The sequence below is a fragment of the Terrapene carolina genome, unplaced genomic scaffold (assembly GCF_002925995.2).
Source record: "Terrapene carolina triunguis isolate 2854851 unplaced genomic scaffold, T_m_triunguis-2.0 Scaffold231, whole genome shotgun sequence".
Taxonomy (NCBI): Eukaryota; Metazoa; Chordata; order Testudines; family Emydidae; genus Terrapene; species Terrapene triunguis.
Window position 1 is genome coordinate 1,286,379 of NW_020664582.1, and position 14,900 is coordinate 1,301,278.

The 14,900-nt window shown below is 56.3% G+C and overlaps 1 protein-coding gene across 1 annotated transcript; it reads right to left on the bottom strand.

Moving 5' to 3' along the window:
* Window positions 1-220: 220 nt before the first annotated feature.
* On the bottom strand, window positions 221-14,843 carry TMEM120A (transmembrane protein 120A). The gene is made up of 12 exons (XM_026656563.2): window positions 14,751-14,843; window positions 7,459-7,577; window positions 6,896-7,012; window positions 5,902-5,961; window positions 5,120-5,215; window positions 3,535-3,624; window positions 2,995-3,060; window positions 2,637-2,698; window positions 2,162-2,254; window positions 1,416-1,480; window positions 897-965; window positions 221-348 (listed from the first exon to the last, which is right to left on the bottom strand). Exons 1-12 carry the CDS (start codon window positions 14,823-14,825, stop codon window positions 235-237), a joined length of 1,026 nt encoding a protein of 341 aa, XP_026512348.1. The 5' UTR covers window positions 14,826-14,843; the 3' UTR covers window positions 221-234.
* Window positions 14,844-14,900: the final 57 nt, after the last annotated feature.

The following is a 14,900-nucleotide window of genomic DNA, read 5'->3' on the forward strand; positions in this document are numbered from 1 at the left end:
CCCGGGGCTGGGATGGTGAGGGAGCCTCGGACTTCAGCAGCTTGGTTTACTGGATCACATACATTCCCCCGAGGTTCCCTGGACAGTCCCAGTGGGCCTGCCCCTGAGGAATGGGCACAGGTTCAAGGGGCGAGGAGGAGAGTCGGATGGCAAAGCCTGGAGTGTGGCTAGGAGACAGGGGGGGGGGGGGGGGGAGGGGGAAGGCAGTGGAGAGCTCAGTATCAGCTCCTCTTGTCACTCGGCCTTAGCGTCTTGGTTCTGGTTCTGGAATTTCTGATGGACGACCCGCAGGGTGGTGGTGAAGTTCCCCACGAAGAGCACCAAGAAGGGGAGCCCGCACATGAGAACCTGAGAGTTTGACGGGAGACACTAGAATTAACCCACCAGCAGGAGCCCGAGAGGCTGTATTGAGCTGGGATCTCCTAGGCCACTAAGAGGGGCCGCAGCCCATCAGCCACGCTGCTGCTGCTCCAGCTGTGTCGCTTCCCAGCAGCCGGACTCAGACCCGTATTCCTGCCTGAGCACAGGGGGCGGGACTAGACCTGAGCTCCCAGCCCCACGGCTCTCTGCCTTTGTGGTGAGGGCACAGGTGGGCCCTTCACCCCTGTTCTGACACCCACAGAGTGGCAACCAGACCCAAACTGCATGTGCCCCAGCCATGTGGGCAGCAGGCAGTGAATGAGGAGAGGAAATTGCCAGAGGCTGCGATCCTTACACAGCAGAATGGCGCCATACACACACACACCCACACACCCCTCGGGCGTCTCATTCAGCCAAGCACTCAAGCCGCTGCTGGAAGGATGAGGGCTGGCAGCGAGGGGGAGGTGGGGGCAGCAGTTTAAGGCATTATCTCATTTCCATGCTCCAGACTCCCTTTGCCCGAGCCGCTCGCTCACCTGCCATTCCTTGCACTGCGGATGTCTGGCCAGCTGGAAGAGGGTGACCGCGTTGTAAAGCTGCCAGAACTGAAGGAGACGCGGGGTTAAGGGACAGTTTTCATGGAGACTCATGTCAGATGCTCCCCAGCGAACCCAGCACGGACGTGTCCCAGGCCAGCGCCATGGGCCTTGCCCAAATACCCAGCCCGAGGCACCCGGCAGCTCTTCTGAATGGCGCTGGGATTGGGGGCAGCTCCGCCTCTGAAAAGCCCAACTCACGAGGCAAGAGCAGGTGCTGCTCAGCGGAGATGCTGGTTTAAGTATTTAAGTAGCCTCGTTTTATGCACGTCTCTATCAGGAGGGGCCGTCCAGCCTCTCGCTCCCCCAGCTTCCTGCACCCCCCAGGCACTCTGCTCGCACGAACGCAGCCGAGCCTCTCTCCTCCACTGGCACCTGGGTGGTACCTCCCCTCCCTCTCGTCTGTCTCCATTCGAGCCCCAGTGCCAAGAGGCACTGAGACGCCCGGTGCGGACTCACCTGGCCAAAGAAGAGGAATGGCAGCAAGAAAGTGAGGCCCCTCCACATCCACGACTGGAAGCCCTCTGCAGAGACGGGACATACGAAGGGGGCCTTAGAACTCAGTGCAACAGGGAGGCGCTGTGCCGTACCGCTGTGAGTACGGGGCTGGATTCGGTCACCCAGCCTTGGACACACAAGGGACGCAGAAAACGTGATTGCAAAAAATTTTATAAGGAACCAAAAACTTCCCACTCCAATTGGTGCCAGTGCCTCATGGGAGTTGTAGTTCAGATGCTCTGCACTCCCTTTCTCCTCTAGGGGCTGGGACCTCTGGCCGGACTACATCTCCCCTGATGCACAACTGCCAGGAACCCCTCTGACGCGTGTCCTCCTGGTGCTCAGAGGGGAGAAGCAGTGCGCGGTAGGAGGTGTAGTCCAGCCGGAGAGCGACTGAGCCAGGTACCCTAGAGAAACATGCCCAGCGGCCCCAAGTGAGGTAGGCATTTGTGGGATGACCCAGCCCATGCCGTGCCATAACGCCAGCAAGGGGAACACCGACTGTGCAACCGGCCCCGAGCGAACTGAGCTTCAGGGGGAGAGCAGCGGGGCTGCTCCGGCCCCCGGATGGCTGACTGTCTGCACTGAGTTTGGGGATGGGCCAAGCTGCCCCACGGGCATGAAGTCAGGGTCGGGGCCTGGTCGTCTCTGCTGCTACACCAGCCAGCTGAGTGGTAGATTGCAGCTGGACACAGGAGGCAACTTACCCACGGTGAGATCCATGTTGTGCCTCTCCCCCAGCGCCCTCAGCCGGTACAGGCACCCGCTCTGATAGTAATACTGGAGGAACTGCACAAAGCCTGCAAGAAGAGGAGAGCTTCAGGGAGGGGAGATTCCTGCACAACTGCCAGCGTGCAATCCACTGGCCTGCGGCGCTTCCCCGCTCACCAGGCCCTCCCAGCCGCCTCCTTGCTCCGGGCGCAGTGCCCTACGCAGGCCAGGCCGGCGCTCTGTCACCGCTTCCCGAGCCTGCAGCTTTGCAGAGCGCTAGGGAGGAGAAACCGTCTCATGGCTCCTGGGGATCTTGCCAACCCCCCTGTAAGCGCTGTGGACCCAGAGGGCACGGCTGAAACAGGCTAACAGGAGAGGGACGCAGCCGCCAGTCTGCTGATTCAGAGGCTCCGTCTGGGTTTCCAAAGCCCAGCACCCAGGCTGGCTCCCCGCCCACGCAGGGACACTCACTCTGATACATGGAGAAGGAGAGGAACTGGTTTCGGAACATCTGGTACATGAGCCCGTCCGGCCTGCGGGGGAGAAGAGACGGTGGGAGACGCTCAGGGTGTCACCGCTGGCATCAGCCTGCTCTCTGGGTTTTATTTGCGAGCGTCCCACAGCCCCGGGTGATGTCAGAGATCCCCTGGCTACTCCCTTTGAGGCCCCCAGGGCAGCAGGGACCCAATTTAGGGGGAGGCTGGCACGAGCCCACCCAGGTGAAGTCTGTCCTCTAACATCCTCTCAACCCAACTGCGAGGCAGGGAGGAGAGGGCAGGAAAGCAGGATGATGCGGGATCCCCAGCGACGGGCAGCGATGGAGACTCACCAAGTCAGCATGACGCCCGAGAGGAAGGTAGAGACGTAGTGATGGAAAACCCACCAGCCTTTGATTCTGGGGGAGCAGAGAAGAGGGAGCCAGAATTAGACATCCACACGGGGGGGACTAGGCTTGCAAGGGAGGTGAAGGCCAGGCTGGCCCTCCAGCCAGGGAAGACAGGTCAGCAGCTCCCCCCTGCTCACAAGGAGCGGGAAGAAAACTGGGCCAGGGCAGATGCTCAGCCGGCACCAGGATGGCGCTGGCACCGTGGCACGAAGCAGGGACTGCTGTAATCAGCGAGCCAGGCTGCTAGACCTGCTCCCCCTGAAGCTGTTGGTTCTCCTCCCATGGCCCCTCCCCCGGGAGCGCTTCACAATACTGAGCAAGCTGTTCCCCCAGTTAGCAGAGGTGACCCCGAGTGGGAGACTCTTTCGCCCGCTCCCCCGGAGCTCGGGGCAGCTCTGGGAGCAGAGGCTAATGCAGCAGGTCAGGATCGGTCTGCTCAGCCTGGGTGAGGCTGTGGCACTGGGAGGGTGGGGCCCTGCTCACCTGGACCCGTTGGTGATGAGGATGCACTCGCGGATGGTGAGGGTGCAGTAGTACCAGACCAGCAGGAAGTTAAAGACGGCGTCCGTCACCCTGTCACACACAAAGCGGACGGTGAAGAGGGGGAGCAGAGCGGAACCTCTGCGGCTCCACCAGGAACCGGGCAGACCTCAGGAGCGTTCAGCCGCAGCGCTGCTTCCCCTTCAGTCCCTATGCAGAGCAACTGCGTTGGGTTGAGGGTCTGGCCCACGAAGCAGCTTCCTGCTACCACGGAACTGCTGGGAACAGCCACGCCGGCGCTGGGGGAGGGAGGGATGCAACGCAAGCTCTCTGGTGCATTCCCACTGCTGCCGGGAGGCAAGCTCTGGGATAGCCTCTAGGGGCGCGGCGTGGGGAGGCGCAGGACAGGCGAATGTAAGAGTGTGGCACTGAAACAACCTAAACCGTGAAGCAACCTAACCTTCTCACATAGGGTCAAGCTCCTTGGGAAGGACGTGAAAGCAAGGGCGTGACTTTGGAATAAAGACCGGAGCACACTTTTGACAAGCCAGGGGTCTGACCGCACCCCCAAATGGGCATTTCCAAGTCTTATTTCAGCAGAGGCCACCAGCTCTGGTCTCAGTGGGGAGCTGCTCCAGCCACATGGAGAGGGCTGGAAGCCTCTCATATAGAAACCCAGATGCTGAGACAGGTACGGGGGGGAGGGATAGCTCAGTGGTTTGAGCACTGGCCTGCTAAACCCAGGGTTGTGAGTTCAATCCTTGAGGGGGCCACTTAGAGGGATCTGGGGTTAAATCAGTACTTGGTCCTGCTAGTGAAGGCAGGGGGCTGGACTTGATGACCTTTCAGGGTCCCTTCCAGTTCTATGAGATAGGCATATCTCCATATATTTCTTATTATAGTGACACCGAGCGGCCAGGGTGTGTGCACAAAAGGGTCATCGGCTATTTGGAGAGTCCTGATCCCCGAGCCAGTTACAGACCATAGGCCTTTGGCCCAGTCCAGCCATGCTGCCCCTTGGATGCTACATTCCTCACGCCTTCGATGAGATAGAAATTTACTGCAGGACAGGCACCAGGAAAATCCCACCCGACTGCGGGGTGGCAACTTGTGGAGGAGCCTTGTTCAGCACCTGGACTGCTCACCCAGGTGGGTACCATTCCCCATGGCCGGCCAGCCTCAACCACATCAGAACCCAGTGGGCTAGCAGCAGTGACGCTGCACACCTGCAAACCGGATCCAAGCTGGTGAGACGTGACTGGCCCAGTCCATTATCCAGGGTCCCATCTCCAGCCCACCAGGGGAACGTTTCAGTTCAAGATCTTGTTACCTCCAGCAATCCTATTGTAGCCCCACAGTCCTTGAAGGATCCTATATCCTATAGAGACACCAGTCTGCAGTTTGGTTCCCATCATTCGGGGATGGTAGCCTAAGTCAGAAGCTACTCAACCCGACACCTTCCACGCAGATCCCATGCATCTCAGCTAAGCAGTCTGTTAGCAGACCCTGGTTTCAGCCCAGGAGATGGTCTCTCTTATAAGGCTGCCCACATGGCTTGGTGAGCATCTTGCTGCTGCCACAGACTCACCTGGAGTTGAGAAGGAACCTGCAGGAGAAGGAGATGATGAGCAGGATGATGGTGAGGTAGAGCTTGAACTTCTCGTACTCATCTTTATAAGCAAACCTGCAGGGAAGCACAGCGAAGGGTCATGGTGTGCAGAGAATAAACCCAAAGTCTTCAGGCAACGATCAGTGGACAAGGGCCATCTCCCATGGCTACAAAGAGCAACCGGGTAAACCTGAGAGACCCTGCGGCCGTACCAGCTTGGACCATGAGCTACTGGGTCTCGGACAGGAGACCCAAGATGCTGTAGGGAAGGGTGCTGGGGCTGTTGGTTGAGCAAGTCTTGGATCATGTCCCAACATGGCATTAGGGGGCACTGTGCTGCCAGAGGCTCCGCCTGCCCTTAGACCAGCCCCAATCCACCAACCCTAACTGGGAGGGAAGAACGCCACCTACTGAACCACTAACAAGCCTGTGTTTTCCTGGTAGGTCTCCCATCCAGGCTTGACCTAAAGACCCCTGCCAGAGGCAGGACAGTTGCAAGAACATGCAAGAGAAGATCAGGTGTCAGAGGTTAACTCTAGGGGAGGGAGTGTCCTAAACCCAGCCCTGGGACGGGTCAACGTGACGATCAGTCCTGCCGGTGGAAGAGGGTCTCGGCGGATGCTGGGATTGGGAAGAGCTTGGCAAGGGTCAGTGCCAGACACGCTCACGTGCCGGCAGAAGACGACCCGCCTCTCCAAGAGTAAAGGGAATTCTACTGCCTTTAAGCGGCCGCAAACAGATGGACAGCAGAGGGGCATTACTTAGCCTGCTTGCTGAGTAGAGTCACATTCACGTTCCCAAGCACCAGACTCAGGTACAACCTAGATGAGAATGGAAGGAGAAGTGAGAACATACGCAGGAGGCATACAGCACCGCTGTGCCGGTGGCACTACTTGAGATTGAAAGGGCTCCTGCTGCGTGGCTAAGGCGTAGCTATCACACACGCATTGTATGGGCTTCAACGCCAAGCTTTACTACGGTCACGCTCTACGGTGCAGACGTACGTAGGCTTATTCATTCATCGGTCGGTCCCTTTGCGGGAACACCGGCTGGGACAGGCGCCCATCCATTTTCCACTTGTCAATGACGCAGACGCAGCTCTGTCACTAGCACAGCGGAAGGCGGCCTCTGCCCAAGGCTGCCTCGGGCACCCGCCGCAGTCGGGAGAAGTATGGCCAAGTGCAGAGCCTGTGCCCCCTAGGACCTCCCCACCAATGCTCACGAGGGTCCCCGTTTGCCAGAGACGCGAACTCTGCACCAAAGACTGTTACCCTAGAATAAACATCTGTTCAAACACCGCACTAATGGGCCTCTTGCCCAGCCAGCGGGAGGTCAGGCTGCTGGCCACGGGGCAACACCAGCGCACGCTGGAGAGCGAGCTTCGTGCCAGCAGTGTCCAAAGACACTGCTGCTCCAAGCAGCCAGGCCCAGGGGTTATACTCTGCTCTGAATTGGCAACCCTCTGTGCCAAGGCCCCTAGCCTAATCTGTCTCTGGCTGGTCACGCCGAGGTTTTCCCAAGCCCAGTGGAAATTGGGGGCTTGGAATTTGAATCGGGAGGGTGGAGATTGAAAAGGAGCGATGAGAAATTAACTAGCACCAGCTGTGTATCAGGTCTTTCACTGACATCCTGAGAGAGTCTGGGCAGTTTTTGGCTGGTAACCCAAGCAATCTCTGGTAACAGCTGCATAAAAGTCAATAGCTTCAGTCCTTTTACTGCTGGCTAAGACCTCAAGACCATGGGATGGCTTCTTACCCATTCTTCTTTGGCAAATACGCCTCCATTTCAAAGAAGATGCTCTGCCTCTCTTTGATGAGGCTCTGGATCTCCCGGATGGACTCTTCCTGTTCGGCGGTTATCGAGGACTTGCAGCTGGGGAAAGGAACGTGACTCGGTCTGACAAGAAGGACCAGCAGCTGCTGCTGCGTGACGTCGTCCCATCGCAGGACAGCAGGAACCGAGAGATTAATTCGGAACTAACAGGGGGATGAAACCTGGGAGCTAATCCCGGAGTTTCAGAATGGGACCTAGGCTAAGAGGCAGCAGGGTGGAAACCAACATGAATGAGCAGCCACCAATTTTCTAAGCCTAGGAAGGCAGCGTGGGGAGCTGATGTCTAATGTGGGCAGGGGATGAAGAAACTACTGGAGAAAGGAAAGGAGGGTATGAAAGAAGCGATAGCTCCTTCATCCTACCCAGCCCCCATGGTTCACCTACCCCAAACCATTCCTCCCCGCATCAGCACCCCACGGCGTAGGAACGCGGCTCACTAGGCTCCCGCGTGCCCTCCAACCAGGGCTCCGCAAGGAGCTCCTTACTTTTTGAAGGCGAGAGACAGCTCCTTCAGCTGCTTCTTCTGCCGTGCAATGGAACTGGAGATCCCATCCTGAAGCTTGGTTAGTTCTTCGAGCTTCTGCTTGTACTGCTTATGGGCCTCCTGGCAATGGAAAGGACAGACCAGCGGTGAGCCCAGGTGCCTCAGCTGGGAGCCCGTTTAATTCTCCGGGAGGCTGGGCTGGGGATTTGACCAGAGGAACAAGAGGCAGGACCTTTGAGAACTATCCCCAGTTTCACCGCTGACTCGTGGCATCCGCTTGGGAAGCGTATTTGCCCCTCCAGATGGGGTTGGTACTCCCACTCAGAAGGGGCCTGGGAAACTCACTGGGTAAATGCTTAGAGACCGGCGAAGTGGGGTTTGGTTTCCTGGCCTGACGCAGCCTCTATAAGCAGTGGGAAGTGAGCCCAGAGCCAAGCGTCTCACCCCCGGCACACCATGCAGTCCCAAACTGGGATTCAGCTTCCATTCGAGACTGGTTCTCACACACACCCATAGGGGGCACTGTGCGGCTGGAATAAGCTTGCCCATTGTGTTCCATTGCTCCTCCTTGCCTCGCCATGCCAAAGGAGGAACAAATGGGCTGGCAAGGTGCCACCTTTAGCTGAAGGCGAGACTAGACCTCAGATCCTGGCTTCCCTTCCCAGCATGCCACTGACCTGCTGGGTGACCTAGGCATCTCCCTCCCGCACCCTGCCCCGCGCCTCCATTTCAGACAGCGGCTGAAGCTTGGCCAGCCAGCTGAGCTTCCAGACCCCGGAAGCCACAAGGGACGAGCTGACTCAGCATTTCCCAGCAGCCTCCCATCCGGACCAAGAGGACGTTCGCGCAGCTGGGACCCGACTGTGACCGAAGGGAAGCTGCTGAACTAAAAGCCGCCCTATAGACCAGGTGTTCGTGAAGAGCCCAGCATCCAGCTTCCAACAGTGGCCAGTGGTTCAGGGGAAGGTGTCCCTGTAACACCATCTGGTCCAGTACTGTGCTGACCGACATAGCCTGGGGGGAGGAAGGAGCCCCTACCTTCCCCCAGCTGGTGATCGTGGGTTATGCCCTGCAGCGTGGCACTGCCTCGAAATGCTGCCCTGCCTTGTGTAGGTGCCATTCTCATTTTAGGTTTGGAAAATCAGTGGTAGCCCTTGCCACGTCAATGCTTACCCTTCTCCTGAAAGGCTGCTGAGAGATGCTACACGTTTGACATTGATGAACAATTCAGAATAGCACCTTCGACTAGAGAATTAAAGCCGAGCTCACAGTTAGTCTTGTAACGGACCGTCAGTTGCAGATCTAGAATCCCAAGCTCTTCTACAGCTTTTATCAGTAGCTCTCAAAATGCTTTAGGAAGTAGGTCAGTATCATTATCCTCATTTACCGTTGGGGAAACCGAGGCACAGAGGCGCAATGACTTGGCCAAGGTCAACCAGCAGGTCAGTGGCAGAACCAAAGTCTCAGCCCTAGCCCAGTGTTCTACCACTACCTTTTGAATTACTTTTCTCTGTCCCCTGCAGCAGGGAGTCCCTCAGGTTAGTTCTACACTGCTAAAAACAACTCTCCACCCAATTTAAATTTGCTGCCTTTTAATCTGCATGTTGTGGTGCAAGCAGACCAGCTTTGAGTGCACTGTTATCTCGCAAGTTGCTCCTTAAACGGCATGTTCTTTATCCCACTGCTTGTAGCAGGGAAGAGGAAGGAACTGAATCTGTTAAGATGTTAGATTAGACCTTTGCCCACTTTTCACAAATTGGCCAGATCAAGAGCAAAACGAGGATAGGTCTCTCAGGAGCAGGTCGCTTTCCCAAGAACAAGACTGTCCCTTCTATTCCGAGGGTGAGGGAAGAGAGCAGATTGCACCACTTCTCCGCCTCCTCAACCCTTCTTCACACAGCAACTCTGGTACATTTCACTTAACCCTTCTGGGCCAAGATGAAGTTTTTCCTCAAGGTCCCTGCACCACGCTCCCCCCATTCCCGCTCCCCACACCTAATTGTGGGTCAGCACCAGGAGAGAAGAGTAGATGCAGTTGATTTAATGTGGGATCCGAGACAGTAAAGAGAGTTTAAGGAGTTTTTCACCAAGTGATCTGTGTGTCTTAACTGAACCCTGCTTCACTGAGCCTTCTCCAGGACAGGAGATATTCAGGGGGTTAAATAAAGCAGGGGTCGAGAAAGTTCTGAGACACAGATGGTAGCTTGCCACACACCCCATCCCTTTCCCTGCAGCGACTGGGAGGAATCTGGCTCCAGGATAGACTAAGGGCTTGTCTACAGCAGACTACAGGTGGGGGATTTGTAGAGTTCTAAAACAGTCCTAATGCAAACCAGGTACCATTTAGTTCACACCAGCGGAGCCTATACAGGGCAGTTTGAGCGCTCTACCAATAACACCCCTGCGGCACTGTGTGGACAAGCCCCAGGAGCAGGGATAGAAATTTCAGTGCTCGCCAGGGCAGCAGCAACTTTGCACAGGAGAAAGAGCGGGAGGGTTTCTTGCTGACAGGCCGTGGGAGGAGGTGTGAATCACTGGATGGGAAGCGTGGTTCTGAGTCTGGTAGCAGGCCAGAACGGGGAGAGGCACACACGTGCTCTTGGTAAATCAGAAGGGCCTCAACCAAGCAGAGGGCTTGGAGTCCAGCACGTCTTGAGACACCAGTGAAACGAGTTGGCTGGTCTCACTCAGGTGCCCCTATTTGCCCCAATCAAGAGACCACGATGCAGTTTGTGCTGGAGAGTCCCTTGTCTTGGTACGCTGGGGGATAGGGCAGAGGTAAATTGCTGTAACCACACAGGAAAGTTTGCAACACTTCATTCCTGGATGTAACCCATGCCAAGCAATATAACCACCCTGATTTCTGCAGATCCCACTTCTCTGAGCCGCTTCCTCCGGCAGTGAGTCTCCGAATGGGAGTATGAACAACCAATGGGGCAGGAAAACCCCCCGCTCTATGACTAACTCCTGGAGAACTCCCATGTACTCTGCTGGGGATGTGTTAGTGGGACTTGGCCACCTATAAATCACGGGGCACGACACTCAGAAGTTAGGAGAAGCCGTAAAAGCCTTGGCAGGAGCCAGTACAAGTGAACACAGTACTTGGCAAGAACTGCAGTCATTCAAAGCAGATGCATCAGCAGCCGGACGTCTAGGAAACACTGACAGTACCAGAGGCGGCTGTTTCTGAGCCAGGACACACGCAGCTTTCCTGACTTCCCGCTGCACGAGAGGGTACTACGCAAAAGACCTTCACTGACGCCTAGTGTGGCCCCATGCTGCAATTCCCATTCACGCCCCCTCCCCCAGGCCGAGCGTCTTCCTAGAGCAGTGGTTTTCAAACTTTTTTTCTGGCGACCCAGTTAAAGAAAATTGTTGATGCCTGCGACCCAACGGAGCTGGGGATGAGGCGTTTGGGGTGTGGGAGGGGATCAGGGCTGGGGCAGAGGATTGGGGTGAGGTTTGGGGTGCAGGAGGGGGGCTCTGGGTTTGCGGGGGCTCAGAGCTGGGGCAGGGGTGCGGGAAGAGGTCAGGGCTCTGGGCTGGGGGTGCAGGCTCTGGAGTGGGGCCGGGGAACAGGGATATGGGGTGCAGGAAGGGGCTCTGGGTTTGGGGGGGGACTCAGGACTGGGGCAGGTGATTGGGACGCGGGCTTACCTTGGGCGGCTTCTGGTCAGCGGCGCAGCAGGGGTGCTAAGGCAGGCTTCCTACCTGTCCTAGCACTGTTGACCGCACTGCGTCCCGGAAGCGGCCAGCAGCAGGTCCGGCTCCTAGGCGGAGGCGCGCAAGCAGCTCCGTGCGGCTCTCACCCGCAGGCACCGCCGCCCCCCCCAGTTCCCATTGGCCGGTTCCTGGCTAATGAGAGTGCGGAGCCAGTGCTTGGGGCAGGGGCAGTGTGCGGAGCCCCATGGCCCACCCGCCTAGGAGCCAGACCTGCTGCTGGCTGCTTCCAGGGCACAGCGCAGTGTCAGAACAGGTAGGGACTAACCTGCCTTCGCTGGGCAGCACCGCCGACGAGACTTTTAATGGCCCGGTCAGTGGTGCTGACCAGAGCCGCCGTGACCCCAGTGCCTGACATTCTGCGACCCAGTATGGGTCGTGACCCACAGTTTGAAAACCACTGTCCTAGAGTGTAACCTCTTCCCTAGTCCGCAGCAACGGATGCCCAGTCTGTAATCACGGCCCTGACAGTGGTTAGTCATCTGTGGTCGCAGCTCCGGGACAAGTTGAGTCCTGGGGTAATAAAGTACAGCTCCACTGATGACAGCTCTGACTTTAGCCCTGTGCGCCCCGCCAGGGACCGGGAACATTGGGCAATCGGTGGTAAGGTTCATTGCACTTTGCACTGGGGATTCCTAGCAGGAGGCACAACGTCTAACTCCTCCGTGTAGTCGCAGCAGAAGCGAATTTTTACTGTCACTAATTTCAACTATTAAAGGGGCAGGATGGTCCTAGGGATTAGGGCACTAGCTAGGACTTGGGAAGCTCAGGTCCAGTTCCCCGCTATGCCACAGACTTGTGTGTGGCCTTGGGCAAGTCACTTAGTCTCGCTGTGCCTCAGTTTCCCCATCTGTGAAGTGGTACTTCCCTACCTCACAGCGGTGCTGAAGATTAAAGATTATGAGGTGCTCAGATACTAGAGTGACAGGGGCCATATAGGGACCTAAAATAGATAGAACCTTGTACTGAAAGGTGTCGTAAATATGCCATTTCATCTACTACACCTCTACCCCGATATAACGCTGTCCTCGGGAGCCAAAAAATCTGACCGCGTTATATCGAACTTGCTTTGATCCGCCGGAGCCTGCCCCCCCCCGAGCACTGCTTTACCGCGTTATATCCGAATTCGTGTTATATCGGGGTAGAGGTGTATTTGGTAGAACAGATCTGCTACTAGCTGTGAGGCAAGGAAATTGTATCCCACTTCGCACAGGACACACTGACTTACCCCAGGACACACAGGCAGCCTGCAGCGGAGCCAGAACTCCACCCAGGTCTCCCAAGTCCTCGTCTAGTCTTCTTATACCACATCCCTCTTGTAGAGCACAGCACTACATATGCCATGCAAACCAGCTTTATTGTTCTAGGGTGGGATTTCTAAAAGCAGCACGTGTTGCTCCATCACTGAGATGACTTTGAGAAGCCCTCCTTGAATCTGATCTCTTTCTAGTCTTAATAAATCTTGTTCTGTCAAGGCCACTAGAGTGACAGATTAGGAATTTCACAGGCTGTCCCAAGAGGCAAAAAGCCATCAGCACCTGAGAGGAGCCGGGGAAGAAAGGCTGTCCTGAGTATACGCTATACTCATGGTCTCCATCAAAAGGACACGGACAGAGGAATCTTCTCCCAGGAAGCATGTCACTGGTAGGTCTCCAATCTAAGTGACACAGGAACCACCCAAGTACCATGGACAAGAACCAAGTGGAGAGGAGGGGAGTTAAGGTGACATGTATTCATACAATGTAGATCACAAAATGCTTTGGAGAACAACATACATGACAGTATGTGTAGTATAAGTCACACCAGGCAGTGGGGCAAACACACTGTAGTGTATTCACTCCATAGTGAACACGTTAAAGCATTCAATCATTTACCGAAAGGAGAACAGTCACGAGGCAGGAGCCTACCAGTATAACAGATGCAGACAACAGCCTTCTGAAAGAGACCTTAAAATGATGCTGTTTCTTTTCCAGCTGCATCCACACGAGATGTAAATCCCAAACAGCTCAGCCCAAAAAGACACGAGGGCTTCCCCAGCCAATGAGACTGTTTAGTCCCGGTTGTCAAGGACACCCGCTAACCAGTATGCGACAAAGCAGGACAGACATAGCAAAAGAAGTGTGAACAGGGATGGGGAAGGTCACCAGCACTCCACTGATCACTGACTGACAAAGTGTACGGGAGGAAAACCGACGGCCCAACATGGTAGACACCGTTACTGAATGATAAGCTCAGCAGCAATTCAATCCTCCTGTTTCCCACAGACAGGGATACAACATGGGGGCTGAACGGCTCTCTGCTATTTCAGCTCTATTAATTTTTTCTTCTCCCCTTGCCTGAGATCACACCTCCAGTGGGTGTTTTGACAATAGATTAGAAGAGTCACTGAGTCATAATTCACTCAGCAGCCAATGGAGGCAGAGTAAGGACATCACTGGAGCAGCAGCATTATACTTCCATTAAAGGCCACCATTCCCCCCATCCCCTGCCATGGCATTAATAAAGTCAAGATAAAAATTCCCTCCAGACTAGAAGCTTGGCTGGCCACAGCAGGACCATTTCTCACTATGCATTTATATAGTCCCCAGCACAGCAGAGCCCTGATCCCAATGGGTGACTACTGAGGTAGAATGATTAATATTCGATATAAAAATAAACGAGAATAGAGGCCCAAAATGGCCACGCTTACATGTCTTGACTATCTGTTTTCCTCCAGAGCCAGCGATTACAGATTGTTGTTTTAAGAAAGTTCTTTTGCAGATATTTAGCTCTGTTGAGGCAAGAACCTTCGGCAACATACAAAATAATGGAGACTAGAGCTATTCCAAAACCAGCAGCTACTCGTGTATCACATCCACCCTGAACAATACGGGACTGGATGAATGCCTCTCCAAAGGCAGTGCCACATCACACCAGCACTCATGGCCTGTACTGACTGCCTGTTGGGGGACTGTACGGGGCCGGGAACTAGCCTATGAAACCGTTAATTGTTGGTGATCTGGTTGCCTTCCTGCCTCTGCCCCCACACAGCACAACAGCTGTGATCAGTGGAAGCGCTGGAGTCCCCAGGGACTCAAACAGGATGGGGGTGCCGCCAACAGGGTATTTTTAGTGGCGGGTCCTCAACTCCAAGATGTATGTCCCCCTCTGTCCACCAGAGCTTGGGTGTACCGCCCTTCTGGGCACAGGGCAAGGGCCAGCTTTCCGCAGGGACATGTAGGGCACGGTTGAGAGCCTGTGGGTGGCAGCCAGGCGTGCTATGCCAACGTCACTGCCACAATCGCTGGGTTCTAGGCAGGCAAGTCACATCTTGTGTCCCACGTGCGAGTCAGGGATCAGTTATCGGTGTCTGACCCAGGGGGTCGGTTTGAAGAAGCTTTGTGAAGCCCCCAGAGCTCGGAGAGGCTGCTGGGTTCGCGGCTGGGGCCCAGTGGCTGCTTCCCACGTGCACCTGCTGCCCCATGCCAGGGAGAGGCCACACTCCGGTCTCCTCGCCCCCCCCCCCCCCGCGGGCCCCCCCCCCCCCCCCCCGGGGCCCGCCCCCGGCAGGCCCCGCCCCCCCGGCACCTGCACCTGCACGTGCTGGAAGCCGCCCTGCAGCTCCTCCCAGTCCCGCAGACACTCGCTGACCGAGGCCCGGAGGCTCATGGCGGCACCGGCGGGGTGACGGGGCGGTACGAACCGGCAGCGCCGCTCCGCTCTCAGCGGCCTCCGGACAGGGGC

What these genes read in the sequence shown, in the direction of transcription:
- TMEM120A (XM_026656563.2), bottom strand. Translation starts at nt 14,825, where the DNA reads ATGAGCCTCCGGGCCTCGGTCAGCGAGTGTCTGCGGGACTGGGAGGAG. An exon ending in CATTCCTCTTCTTTGGCCAG is followed by an intron (nt 966 to 1,415) that starts GTGAGTCCGCAC and finishes CGTCTCCTTCAG; the next exon opens with TTCTGGCAGCTTTACAACGC. An exon ending in CGCAGTGCAAGGAATGGCAG is followed by an intron (nt 349 to 896) that starts GTGAGCGAGCGG and finishes TCAAACTCTCAG; the next exon opens with GTTCTCATGTGCGGGCTCCC.